This window comes from Sceloporus occidentalis, unplaced genomic scaffold (assembly GCF_023333645.1).
Source record: "Sceloporus occidentalis isolate IW3139 unplaced genomic scaffold, rSceOcc1.0.p SCAF_1, whole genome shotgun sequence".
Taxonomy (NCBI): domain Eukaryota; kingdom Metazoa; phylum Chordata; class Lepidosauria; order Squamata; family Phrynosomatidae; genus Sceloporus; species Sceloporus occidentalis.
Window position 1 is genome coordinate 96427297 of NW_028316981.1, and position 12467 is coordinate 96439763.

The 12467-nt window shown below is 40.5% G+C and overlaps 1 protein-coding gene across 3 annotated transcripts in view; it reads left to right on the plus strand.

Moving 5' to 3' along the window:
• Positions 1 to 12467, plus strand: part of MACROH2A1 (macroH2A.1 histone) — a 68730-nt gene that overhangs the window by 13755 nt on the left and 42508 nt on the right. For all 3 annotated transcript variants that reach the window (XM_089529773.1, XM_089529762.1, XM_089529753.1), the window contains exon 2: positions 3627 to 3836. In XM_089529773.1, coding sequence (XP_089385899.1) covers positions 3665 to 3836 — 172 coding nt within the window. In that variant the 5' untranslated portion in view covers positions 3627 to 3664. The remainder of the gene's footprint in view (positions 1 to 3626; positions 3837 to 12467) is intronic.

Consider the following 12467-nt stretch of genomic DNA (forward strand, 5'->3'; position numbering starts at 1 on the left):
AAGAAAGCAGGGAGGATTGATTTGGAAGAGGAGGGGGAAATCACTGTGAAAATGCACCCCTTTGTGTTAGGACAGCTTTGGGTCAGCTGAAGGTTTTCCTATGCCTAATATACACCATTGGGTTTTCCTTTGGCTTATAAAACATTGTTTATAAACCTGTCTATCTCCATAGGGGTGAAGGAAAAAACCACTACAGGCTTGTTTTACAGGAAATAAAGGGTTCAGGAATTTGGACTAGTTTACTAAACCACCAGCTCCCAGAAGAGCAACAGTTTCTGTGCTTGTAAACCACCCCTCTCCACGGAGCTTTTCAACATTTTAATTTAATGCCTGTACACTTACAAAAACACAAGTTAAAAATGACAGACACTTGGCAGAACTATCAGCAATAGGTTTGTGTGTGGTAGTAAATTAACATGCAATTGCTGGCCATCATTCATGGGTGTCCAGTCCAATTATGTTTGTGGAAGGAAGTTGTCAGATTGAAGTTTACAAAATTCCATGCAGGAGAATGGAATATAACAGCATGATTCATAAGGAGATGGATTCCACAGGTTTGAACCCCAAGAGCTGAATTGCAGCCTTCTGTCCTTTCTAAACAGATAAATGAACAAAAAACTATGAAGTGGGTGTCAGTAGGATTTAGTCTTGGAATGTTCTTTTAAGGCCAAGGTGTATAAAACATGTTGAAGTCACAGTGGAGAGCAGAGTACCTTTGAACATCTGTAGAATGCTTTGCTCTCATGGGAGGTAGCCCTACACATCTGTTACTAGTGGTTACTAGTGGCTCAGTATGGTTCAGTATGCCAAGCAGCTTTTACAGGACGGTTATCATACATTTTTCGTAAAATGTTCAATGAAAGACAGATAATGTACTTATCAGTACAGTAAGCAAATCTACCCACTGCTAGAAAGAACAAATCTAGAAACAATTCTGCAATAAATGGCATTTTTGTACAAACAAACCAAGGGAATGGGAATGATGCTGGTATATAGGAATTCCAGGTAAGTTTTACAGTTCAGTACAGTTTTTATAACCTTTCTTCATCGTAAATTAGTATTTGCTACTGTATCATGTATCAATTAAAAAAATAAAGGAATATTAATCAATTTGAACAATGTTAAGTTATCAGTTAAGAGCAATTTTTGTTTTTTAGTTTGGGGATTTGTTTTTCCCCTCCACCTGTGAAACTCATTTTATGAGATGTAAGAGAGATGAAATGTGCTAAGATAGAATTACTGCTTCCACTTTGCCTATCTTCCTCCTCGTTTAACAACCACATAGGAAAAGCTCAGAGATTCTTCTCAAATTCTTATATATCATAAAGTTCCTTTTGTGTCATTTTTTGTTTTTAAAGAAAACATCCATATATATATCTGTTTGCACTCTGGCTCTCTCTCTCTCGCTCTCTCTCGCTGTGTGTGTGTGTGTGTGTGTATTTTGATTGCATTCCTGTGCATACTTTTCTGGGACTGCATTTAATTGAAAACAGCCAGATTTTCACCTGAGTAAACATAAACATAAACAAAGCTGTACTGTCAAAAAGTCAAATTTATGATTCTGTCTTCTTACATATACCTTACGATGGTAGGCATCCACCATCTTGTAACAGATGATACAGTGGGTCCTTGCCTTACACGGGGATCCGTTCCGGATCCCTCCGTGTAAGGCGATTTCTGCCTATGCTCAAGCCCCATTGGAAACAATGGGGCTCGTGCGCGGCGGGGCGCAACGGGCGCGCGCGCCCATTCAATTGAATGGGACGGCTGCCCCTTCCGCTCCGCGCGCACCCCGCAGCTTGAGCGTGTATGCTCAAGCTGCGTAAAGCGTGCCCGCGTATGACGCGGGCGCACTGTATTTGAATTATGTAAACTAGAAGCAACACCATTACCTCAGATGGGAAATGTTTCTCCTTGCGTATTCACATTGATGAGTACAGTAACTTTGAGTGCCCTTCCTCTGTTGGTATGGAGTCGTATATTGTGTGAATCATCTGGAACCAGTAGGTCTTCCCAATAGTGCATTCCTCTTTTCTTTGTGACATTAATGGTGTTTTAGCTGATTGTGGGCTGTCTGTGTACTGGCCAGGTGGTCGGGTTTTTGAATGGAAATCTGGACTAGATAACCTTCAAGCACATTCCTTCTCTGTGAATAGTCACCAAAATAGCCATCTTAGGCATGGGACAGACAGTCCAGACTCACGATGTCGTAATGGCGCCGTGACGTGCAGACGCTATGCGTCCAGCATGTCATAATGGTGCCGCCTATCTGTGCAGGACACCACCATTTTGACGCCCTCATCACGTGCAAGGGGTGAGGGGCATCTAGAAGCGCTGCCCCTCGCACGTGACGAGGGTGTCCTTTCCCGTCCGTCTGGACCGGGCATTAGTTCTAGACTAAGATTCAGATTCCAGATTATTTCATTTGTAGGTCATGAAAATATGTAATATGTCCTTTGATTTAATATGTCTGTTTTGATTAATTCACATCCAGTAGAAAGAGTAGTGAAGCAAGCCAATGTTCATGGTTAAAATCCTCACTCAGCCAAAAAATTTAATTGAATGATTTGTCCTAAGCGTTCTTAGTTGAAGTTTTTTCTCAGGGTTCTTATGAAGATAAAATGGGATACAGCGATGTACAACCACCTTAGCAAAAAGAGATACAAATGGGTAATAAATATAGCTTCAGTGTTAAAAGTCAATATAATCAAAATAATATTATATAATGGCCCATGAATGTCTGCTGTGGTTTGGTTCCAGGACCCTGCGTAGATACCACAATTCCTGCATGCTCAAGTCCCATTATATACAATGGCATAATAAAACAGTGTCCCTTATATAAAATGACAAAATCAAAGTTTCGTTTTTGGGGGGGAAATTAGGAGGGAAATTTTCAAACTCTGGATGCAGAATCTGTGGATACAGAGGGCTGACTGTACTTATTTTTTCATGTATTTACCTATTTCACGTAAATTAATTTTCTATAATTTTGGAGGTACAAGGTAAGGACATAGATGAACTTCTAGTAATCCTGCCCAGTGACATCTTTGGGTTCAGTGGTTTTATCTAGGTCTGGATGGACATCCATTTACCTCTCTCATATGTCTGTCTTACTCATGAGGGCTAGAAACTAATCACATTTTCAGAGTCTGATCAATCATAGGCATAGGCTTAGTATTTTATATGTTACTGTCATTAGGACAGCTTTTGGTGTTCTGTCTTTGAAAATTACTGCAGTATGTGGCAGTTGAGGCTTAAGTTCAATAAGGGTACCAGATCCTGTCTCACCTTGGAAGCTATGCAGAGTCAGCCCTGGTTAGTACTTAGATGGGAGACCACCAGTGGATGCCAGGTGCTATAGGATACATTTCAGAGGAAGACTGGCAAAACTACCTGTGAGTATTCTTTGCCTAAGAAAACCCTATGACTTTTGTGGGGTCTCTATTAGTTGATAGGTGGCTTGAAAATACACAGATACACACATGTCGGAATTGGAACTGAAGTATATTCAGAAATCTGTGGACCTGATTATGTCAATGATACTTTGAAAGACTTAAAAGCATTCTTCACCTTTTGTAAGTAATCATTATAGGTTTTGTCATGTCATTTTTTGTTCTTGTTCACAGTTTTTTCAGTCTGCTGACCAGCACCCACTTCAAAGAAGATGTCCAGCAGGGGTGGGAAGAAAAAATCAACAAAGACCTCTCGCTCAGCAAAGGCAGGGGTAATATTCCCTGTTGGACGAATGCTACGTTACATTAAGAAAGGCCATCCGAAGTACAGAATTGGGGTCGGTGCTCCAGTGTATATGGCAGCTGTACTTGAATACCTAACTGGTAAGTTTACATGAACAAGAGCCAAGAAACAGCAATAACAAAATAACATACGAGGAAGAAAAGCTTTTTATAAGAAAAAAAGGAATGTTTAGTGTGAGAAGCATTAACTTCATAATGCACTTGAATCCAACACTTGAATCCTAATGACAGAGTTTACATCTTGGTTCAGATTTCTTTATGTAGGAATTACCCCACCAATGGTCTGAGCTGCTATAAACCCTCTTCTTTAAGTATCATTTATAGTGGATTTCCACTCAGATTAATAGGCTTTTGAGTGAGACTTTTGTGGTGTTAAATGAAGTGAGTATAGATAGAGTGTTGGCAATAAGAATCAGTCATATCCTAACTCTGTCATTCAATGCATGTATAGTGTCTCTTCTGATAGTCTGGGTTTATCCAAGAAAGGAAAAAGGAAAACACAGAGAATAAGAGAAGTGGAAGAAGAGCAAACTAGCCTGGCTTAAAAGAAAAGAAAAACTCAGACAACTTATTAACAGATCTAAATTGTGTTGCCATTAAAAGTACAGTATACATCATTGCAAATATTTATAACGAAGTCTTGTTGTTTTCACCCAGATTAAATTAAATTTGAATCCATCTCTTTTTGCTTAACATGGCACTTAGTTAAGGTTGCAATATTATTGAACATTGGTAATGGATAGAACTTGGCCACCATACTTAATATGTGAGGCCCAAGAGGCTGACAACTACCAGCTGAGTTATGGCATGATATGATTCTCTTGGCACATCTAGGGATGCCATAACCCGGCGGCCCCCGTGACAATCACGCTTTTGGGGGGCCCCTCACGGTCACGGTCCGGTTTGGGGGCCCCCCATGCCTTGTTCCCGGTTCGGGGTCCGCTCCTCCTGCGGCCATAGCCGCTGCCGCTAATGCGGCTGGCTGCTGCGCCAACCCACCTCCTCCTCCTCTTCGTGGTGGGCTGGGCAGCGCCAACCCACCTCTTCCTCCGGCTCCGCCTTCCTCCTCCTCCTCAGCGGCAGAAGCACCGCCGCCACCGCGTCAGGGCTTGCCCACCCGCGCGCGCACACACACAGGGCTCCAAAACAGGAGCTCGTCCCTTGCTTTGGCCAGTCAGCCATTGGCCAGCTGGCCAAAGAGGACGGGCTCCTCGGCACGCGCCGCCCAGGCCTCAGCAGGGGTCAGCGGCAGCGCGCGCGCCTGCCCAGTTTCCCTCCCCGCGCGCGTGTGCCAGCCATCCTAAGGAGGAGGAGGAGGGGAGGAGAGGAGGAGGAGGAAGGAGCCGGAGGAAGGGTGCCTTGAAGGGGCCAGGGCAGAATTGGGGAGGAGGAGGAGGAGGAGGAGGAGGAGGAGGAGGAGGAAGAGGAAGGAGCCAGGGGAAGGAAGGGTGCCTTGAAGGGGCCAGGGCAGAATTGGGGCGAAGGAGGAGGAGGAAAGCTGAGTCAGTGGCCATTAGGTCTGCCTTGGTTTTTTTGGGGTTTTTATATTATTTTTAAAAATATAAAATACTTATTTTATTTCATTAATTTTTATTATTGCTTGTTTTATTTTATTTCATTAATTTTTATTATTGCTTGTTTTATTTTATTTTATTAATTTTTATTATTGCTTTTTATTTTTTTATTTCTTTAATTTTTATTATTGCTTGTTTTATTTTATTTCATTAATTTTTATTACTGCTTGTTTTATTTTATTACATTAATTTTTATTATTAAATATATACACCCCTGCCTTGTTTTTTTTTTTAATTATTTTTTATTATTAAATATATGCAAGTGCATTTTCTGTACTGTATATTTATGGCGCTTTGAATGCTAACAAGTCTGCCTTTCTTGGCCAATTATAGTGGTGATGATGATGATGATGATGGTGGTGATATTGATATCAACAAGCCTCTGAGGCACGGCCAATGTAACTTGCTGTGATTTTTACAAACTCATGCACAGTGAAGAAAAACCACAGTCCCTTGACCAAGTACACACTTCTGAGAATTAAAGTTGAACCCGAGGGCAAGTCCATTTCTGCCATCTGTCTAGGAATAATGCCAAAATGTCCTCCATTTTGATCATGCTTTAAAAACATGCATTTATATTAACATTTTTTTAAAATCCTCAATTTTTTGCACGTCCTCCATTTTTATAAAATGTGTCCTACATTTGAAAATGTTGCCCTACATTTGTCCCGGTTTGGAGCTCCTGACATATGGCAACCCTAGGCACATCCCCAGCCATGAGGGGAGGGGCTCTTTGGGCTGGGGAAGCAGAATTGTGCCTGGCTCTTTCCAGCAGCCATTACATACCCTGAAGGAAACAGAGAAGGAGATACTGGAGGCCTCATTGCTCAGTACTGGAGTGTATTAATGAGCACTCAAGTGTGCTCTTAATAAGAAAAAACAAGTACAGTTGACTCTCAATTTTCGTGGGGATCCGTTCTGGACCCACTCACCCCCCGCAAAAATGGAGGCTTGTGCATATCCAAGCCCCATATGCTTGAATGGGGTGCGTGCCCATGAGTGTGCTCAGGGTGCATGCCATAGGGTAGGGGCACCCCATTAGAAACAACAGAAGTCACCCCTCGTGAATATTCAAGGACACGGATCCCAGATCTGCGTGTTAGGAGGGGCGACTATAGTGTTAAGAACTGAGTGTTAAGTACAGTCAGCCCTACTGATGTGACAAGAGATAATAGCTAAATATGTGAAAGTGATTCTCTCACAGAGCAAGTTAAAGTGTCCAGGCATAAAATGTTTAGCCTAAGCTTTCTGGGAGAAAAAGGGATTCGATAAGAGATGAAATTTCATCACCCTTTCACATTTGCAGGTGTTCATAAAAAGCAGTTTTAATACTTTAATAATAGCCAAAATAATAAAAGTGGCCCTTTTAAAAAAAGCAAACAAGTGTGAAAAAGTTTGACTAAAATTAATGCAGATTTTGAGTGATCCATGTGAAGCATTTGTCTTGTGAGCCTTGATAGCACAGCTGTTTCAACCCAGGCACAGCTTAACACAGTGCATTTGCAGCAGGTGCAGCAAATCACACATGTATGACAGGTTCACACACTAGGAATTAAGTTGGAAGAATCCAAAAGGAATCTAATCCCATATGTTGTTTGTTATATGTGAATTTACACTCAATTTTCTCCATATGGTAGCTGTTCTATTTGCTTTCACACAGAGACATATATACATATTAAGGTATTATTTCCTAACATAGTATTTGTTTTTTTTCCCAGAATTTATATCCCTTCTTGCAATATAAATATATAATCAAGGTGCATAGATCCATTAGTATTAGTATACAGTAATTACTAAAAAAAACCCACCACTCTTGCCTTAATAAATGTCCTCAAGAGTTGGGGGACTCATGACTATTAAAAAATGTATTTAAAACTAAAACCTTTAGTGTTAGTACAACAGAAATATTAATTACCAATGGAAATTCCCTTTCAAATTAATTATTTACTTCAACAGACAATTATATTCTTTAAAGGAGGGTAGACTGTGCATTGAGCAGTTTAAAAGAACTGGGTATAATAACCAATTAATGAGAACGGTCCATGAATTTAGTTGAAAGCCCAGACATAACACGAGTAGTGTAATCTTCAGATCCCTGAAAATATGGCCCCAGGGACTGCAGGATACTGCTGCAGTGTTTTGCTTACAGATGTCCTTTGCATCATTAGTGTGGTTGAAAATGGAGCTATGTGTAGGGTGTGGAGATGGGTGAAGCTCTGCAAGATTCTAGGCCTCATTGGGGGTTTAGCAAGTCACAGGCACCACTAACAAAGCTGAAAACCAATTGGTATAGTCCTCCCATTGGGGACAAGGAGAAGGAAAGTGAAAATGAAATAGTCAACCACACCTTCTGCTCTGTTCAGCAATAAACAGGTATGACTTTGGAAGCAGCAGTTTTCCTCTGTGGACATCCACTTTCCTAATAACACACTTGGGAGATTGTACTATCAAATGGTTAATGCTTTTGTTCATTTTGTGATTTTTGAGTCTATTTTTACCAGGTAATGTTGCTAAACTATACTGTAAAGGATTTGAAGGTTTGGACCAGGCGTTTGTACAGTCAGGGAAAAGAAATATTTTTTTTAAAGTGTGTTTTTAAATAGGGATATTTAAAATCTAAATTGGATTTTGGAAAAAAAAATTCCAAGCAGAAAACATAGAAACATATTAGCCCTACAGTTCTATAAATTATAATTCTAAATGGAATCGGGGCTTCTACCAGATAAATTGAGTTAAAGGAGGTTTTTCTATGTAAATCTTGGTCTTTCTCATCTATTTTGGTTATCACTGACTAGCAAACAAGAGCATTTTTTAAATCATATACATTTTCAATACATGGATTTAAAAGGGGGGACTGTATGCATTTCCTGTTATCCAAATGAACATCTATGACCTTTTCTTTATTTTTCTTGAGCTTGCATTGTATTGTGATCTCACCAGCTGAATCTTGATATGCGGTCTTATCAATTTCAAATTTCTCCTGAAAATAAAAACCACACACTTCTATCATTGCAATCACTGCAGAGCTATGATGTTACATATTTTAAATTCTAAACAGCACACATTTTTATAAAATAGCCTGTGTGGAGCATTCTTTAGAAAACACAACTAGTAACTGAGATGTAATACAAGTATCATTAATGAGAAACATATGGTCCCAATTAAATAAATGATTTGCTCACTTCTCCAAGCTAACATGTTGAGCAAGAAAAGAATAAAATGGAGCATGAAGACCTCCTTTTGAAGGAAACAAAAAATACCATGGGAATTTGTAAACATTATTTGCAATCCCAGCTAGATTATCCCCAAGGAAGATATTATAAAGAGAGCTGAAGAAAAGGGTTTTATTGCCTTTAATTAGTTCAGTTCTGGGGAACTGAGATTTTAAAAACAAACAACCCAACTCTATATTTTTCTGCCTACTTTTAAAAAATGAGTTTAGAAAGTGATATTATTATTTGTCTAATTTCTTCAGTGTCAGTATACATTTAACATTGCATCATTATAGAAAGTTAACTAAATTCTAAATGTGCTTTTCTAGTATTATTCATCCTTTATTTGAAATACTGTGTCAGTTCAATATTCATTAAAGTGGCTGAAGGGAACAAGCCTGTATACCTGTTCATGAACATATAATCTTTAGTCTTTCAGGTCTCAGGTAGAACCCCACTTCCATCTGATGGTTAATACCTCCATAACCCATCATATATGTCCCAAATTTGTGGGAGCATATGGGCCTGCATTCTCTTGCGTGCTGTGGATTGTACTGACAATTAAGGTGTTGCAGGATTTCATTGAAGCTCAAGAAACTCCCAATGAACACAGAACACTTACAGATTTCCCTGAATTACAATTTCCTATTTTACCACTGAAAAGAACACAACTGATTTTGGGCTTGTGTACACTTGTCCAAACCCTGGACTCAACCTGTGTCCATCCACTACAATCTATTGTAGATGTACTGCCTGATTTGCATTGGACCTTCTGCCCCTTAATCCACTTTTTAAAACCTTTCAAATTACTCTGGATTTTCCTAGGGAAATCTGGAGTTTCCTGAGTGTGGACAGCAGGGATTGCACAAGATTTGGTGGAGTGGCACCACCTTTAAAGAGCCACTGCTGCCTTCCACCTGCTCCCCAGCTGAGCCCAGTCACTTATGGGGAAGGGAAAAAGATTCCCCCCCCCCCACTGCTCCAGGTCCTCCACTGCTGCCGCCTTCACAGGCAAGCAGCCCCCTGGGCAGAGTGTTGCTGTCAACACGTGGCTGGTGTCAGAATGGGGTGCCCAGCTATGTGATCGAAAAGGAGGTGGCTCTACCACTTCCTCATTGTTCACATGTCTGGGCACCCTGTTCTGGCCTCACCAGAAGCAACAACACCAGGAAGGCTCTTCCACCAAGGAGCTGCTTTAGTGACTAGCGAGGCAGTGTCATCAACATCAGTGGCCCTGAGCAGGACAGGACACCAGTTGTCCATCTGGACAACAAGGTGGTTTTGTCTCACCATCATGTCAAGTGGTAGATCTGGGGCACTCAAGTGGTGGAGCTGGGGCTGCTCCAGAGCAGAATACTTCAAGCTGCACCTGGGTTTTTTCGACTTTGTCTTTTGTCTGTCAGGGTGATCTCTCAGAGTGCTTGATCTGAAGCTAAATGAAGGGCGGTAATCATTAATCTGTAACAAAGAAAAAGTCAAAGCTAAAGTTCATGAAGCTGCATGACACTGAGGGATTTGTGTTCTGTAACAGAAGATGAATCTTCTCTTGTTATGAAAAGTGTAAAACCAGAGGCCAAAGCATTTGTATTAATGGTAAAACTAGGGCTACATGAGTCTGACATTCCAAGCTAACTTCATATACCCCTTGCAAATATTTCCCTTTTTTTGGTGTTGTACTGTTACCTAAAACAGAAATACCAAATTCCAGGAGTTATTACAAGAATCTGTTGCATTTAACAGCAACAGAGCTTTGGATCCTGAGGTCCTGTGACCAAAGGCATACAAGAGCTTAAGCTTGTATCCTAGCAAAATTTACATTTTTTTTCACTGGTGTATTTCACTGCCTAGCATCATATCCATATCCACTGTCTCTGGATGTTCTAACACCTATTTGCTTGCAAGGAGAAGGGCACACTGCAAACCTTAAACAGAGGCTGTTGCCCTGCAGCTGCACGGGGACACCTTGAGTTAGAATCATAGAATTGGAAGAGACCACAAGGGCCATCCAGTCCAACCCCCTGTCATGCAGGAAATCACAATCAAAGCATCCCCGACAGATGGCCATCCAGCCTCTGTTCAAAGACCTCCAAGGAAGGAGACTCCACTACACTCCGAGGAAGAGTGTTTCACTGTTGAACACACCTTACTGTCAGGACGTTCCTCCTAATGTTTAGTTGGAATCTCTTTTCCTGGAGCTTGCATCCATTGTTCCTGGTTCTGTTCTCTGGAGCAGCAGAAAACAAGCTTGCTCCCTCCTCAATATGACATCCCTTCAAGTATTTAAATAGGGTTATCATATCACCTCGTAACCTTCTCTGCTCCAGACTAAACATCCCCAGCTCCCTCAGTCTTTCCTCATAGGGCATGGTTTCCAGACCCTTCACCATTTTAAATCATATAAGGGCCTGTTACAGACTGCCAAAATAAAGCTGCTTCGGGTCTGTTTGGAGATATGCTATTTAAATGATGCATGCATCCTAAGAATCTGGAAGCTGCACCAAAAGCTGCACTCCGGTGCTTAGGAATTGAGTGTGGCTTTGGTGCGAACTCCGGACTCTTAGGACCCATGCATAATTTAAATAGCATACCTCCAAACAGACCCGAAGCAGCTTTATTTTGGCAGTCTGTAACAGGCCAAAGTGTATTGACTTAATAATGTTTGACCAGATAATAAGCAAAGAACAGCTTTGATTTTGTTCCCACTAAGCATCTGGAGCAGTCTTTCTGTGTCTTTCTGTTTTGTTCCATTTCAAACTAGATTGGGAAAGAAGGAAGGGGGAGAGTGTCATCTAATAAACTGTTTTCTTCTGATCTTTCATTTTTCATCTGACATCTCATGTCAGACATACAGCAACCTGATCAGGGAAAACCTCTTTCTTACGTTTCCGTCATTTCATAGATAGTTCTCCTGAGAGTTATTTTTGCCTGAACAAACCATCTTTTCTGTAAATATCCTTTAAAAGCACATCCGTGTGTTGAGTAGAAAGTACATCATATCAAAAACACTTAATATTATACCTAAATAGCCCAGGAGGAGAGCTTGAACAAGGCTGGGGAAAATGTGCCAACCCTAATCACGTTGCAGCCAATAAAGTTAAATAGAACCAATCATAATTTAGTACCACCTGGTTGTCGTTGATAAATTCTTTGAACCAGCCCATGCGTTAAGATACGCAGAGAAGATTTTTTTTGTATCTCCCAGAAAAATATGCATTTAGTAGGAATGTAAATAACATTCCTACAGGCTCTTTTCCAAGGTCCATGCTTTTTCGTACATCATCTATTGAGACATTTTTCATTCAATATGTACAGGGTCTAGAATTGTTTCATCAAGAAATTCATGCAGTTTTAATTGTACTGCCGCTTTTTTACTGTTTTAAAAAATCATTTTTAACTGGTAATTTTAATTCCATTTTATACTAGGTACTATGTTTTTGATTGGTAAGTTGCCTTGAGTCCCTGTTTTGGGGAGGAGACAGGGTGTAAATAAAGATGATAATGATAACAGTGTCCCCTTCATAGTTGTCTTCTAGCAAAAGGCAAAGCCCTTCCTGTTCTAGCAGGTGTTGATTGTGGTGTTTCTGTGCTCTACCACATTGCTTTGTTGACTTGCAGCTTTGTGTTTTAACTTGCTGCTGTTTGTGTAATTTGAGACAGTGCCTCCAATTCTGAGATATTTTTGGTCAAAGACCGTAAATAAACATTGATTGATTGAAACAGTGCTTTTGGTATGAGGTGGTTTTATTTTATTTATTTTTTGAATATTTTTGTGAATGTTTTTTGTTTTGTTTTGTTTGCATGGAATATGGAAAGATAGAATTGGGTCCAAATATCAGGGCATGGTATGAGAGCCCAGATGTCCCAAGAGTTCACTCCCCCTTTATTATACAGTGCAAACGAACCTTGTCTGAACAACATGTTCCTGC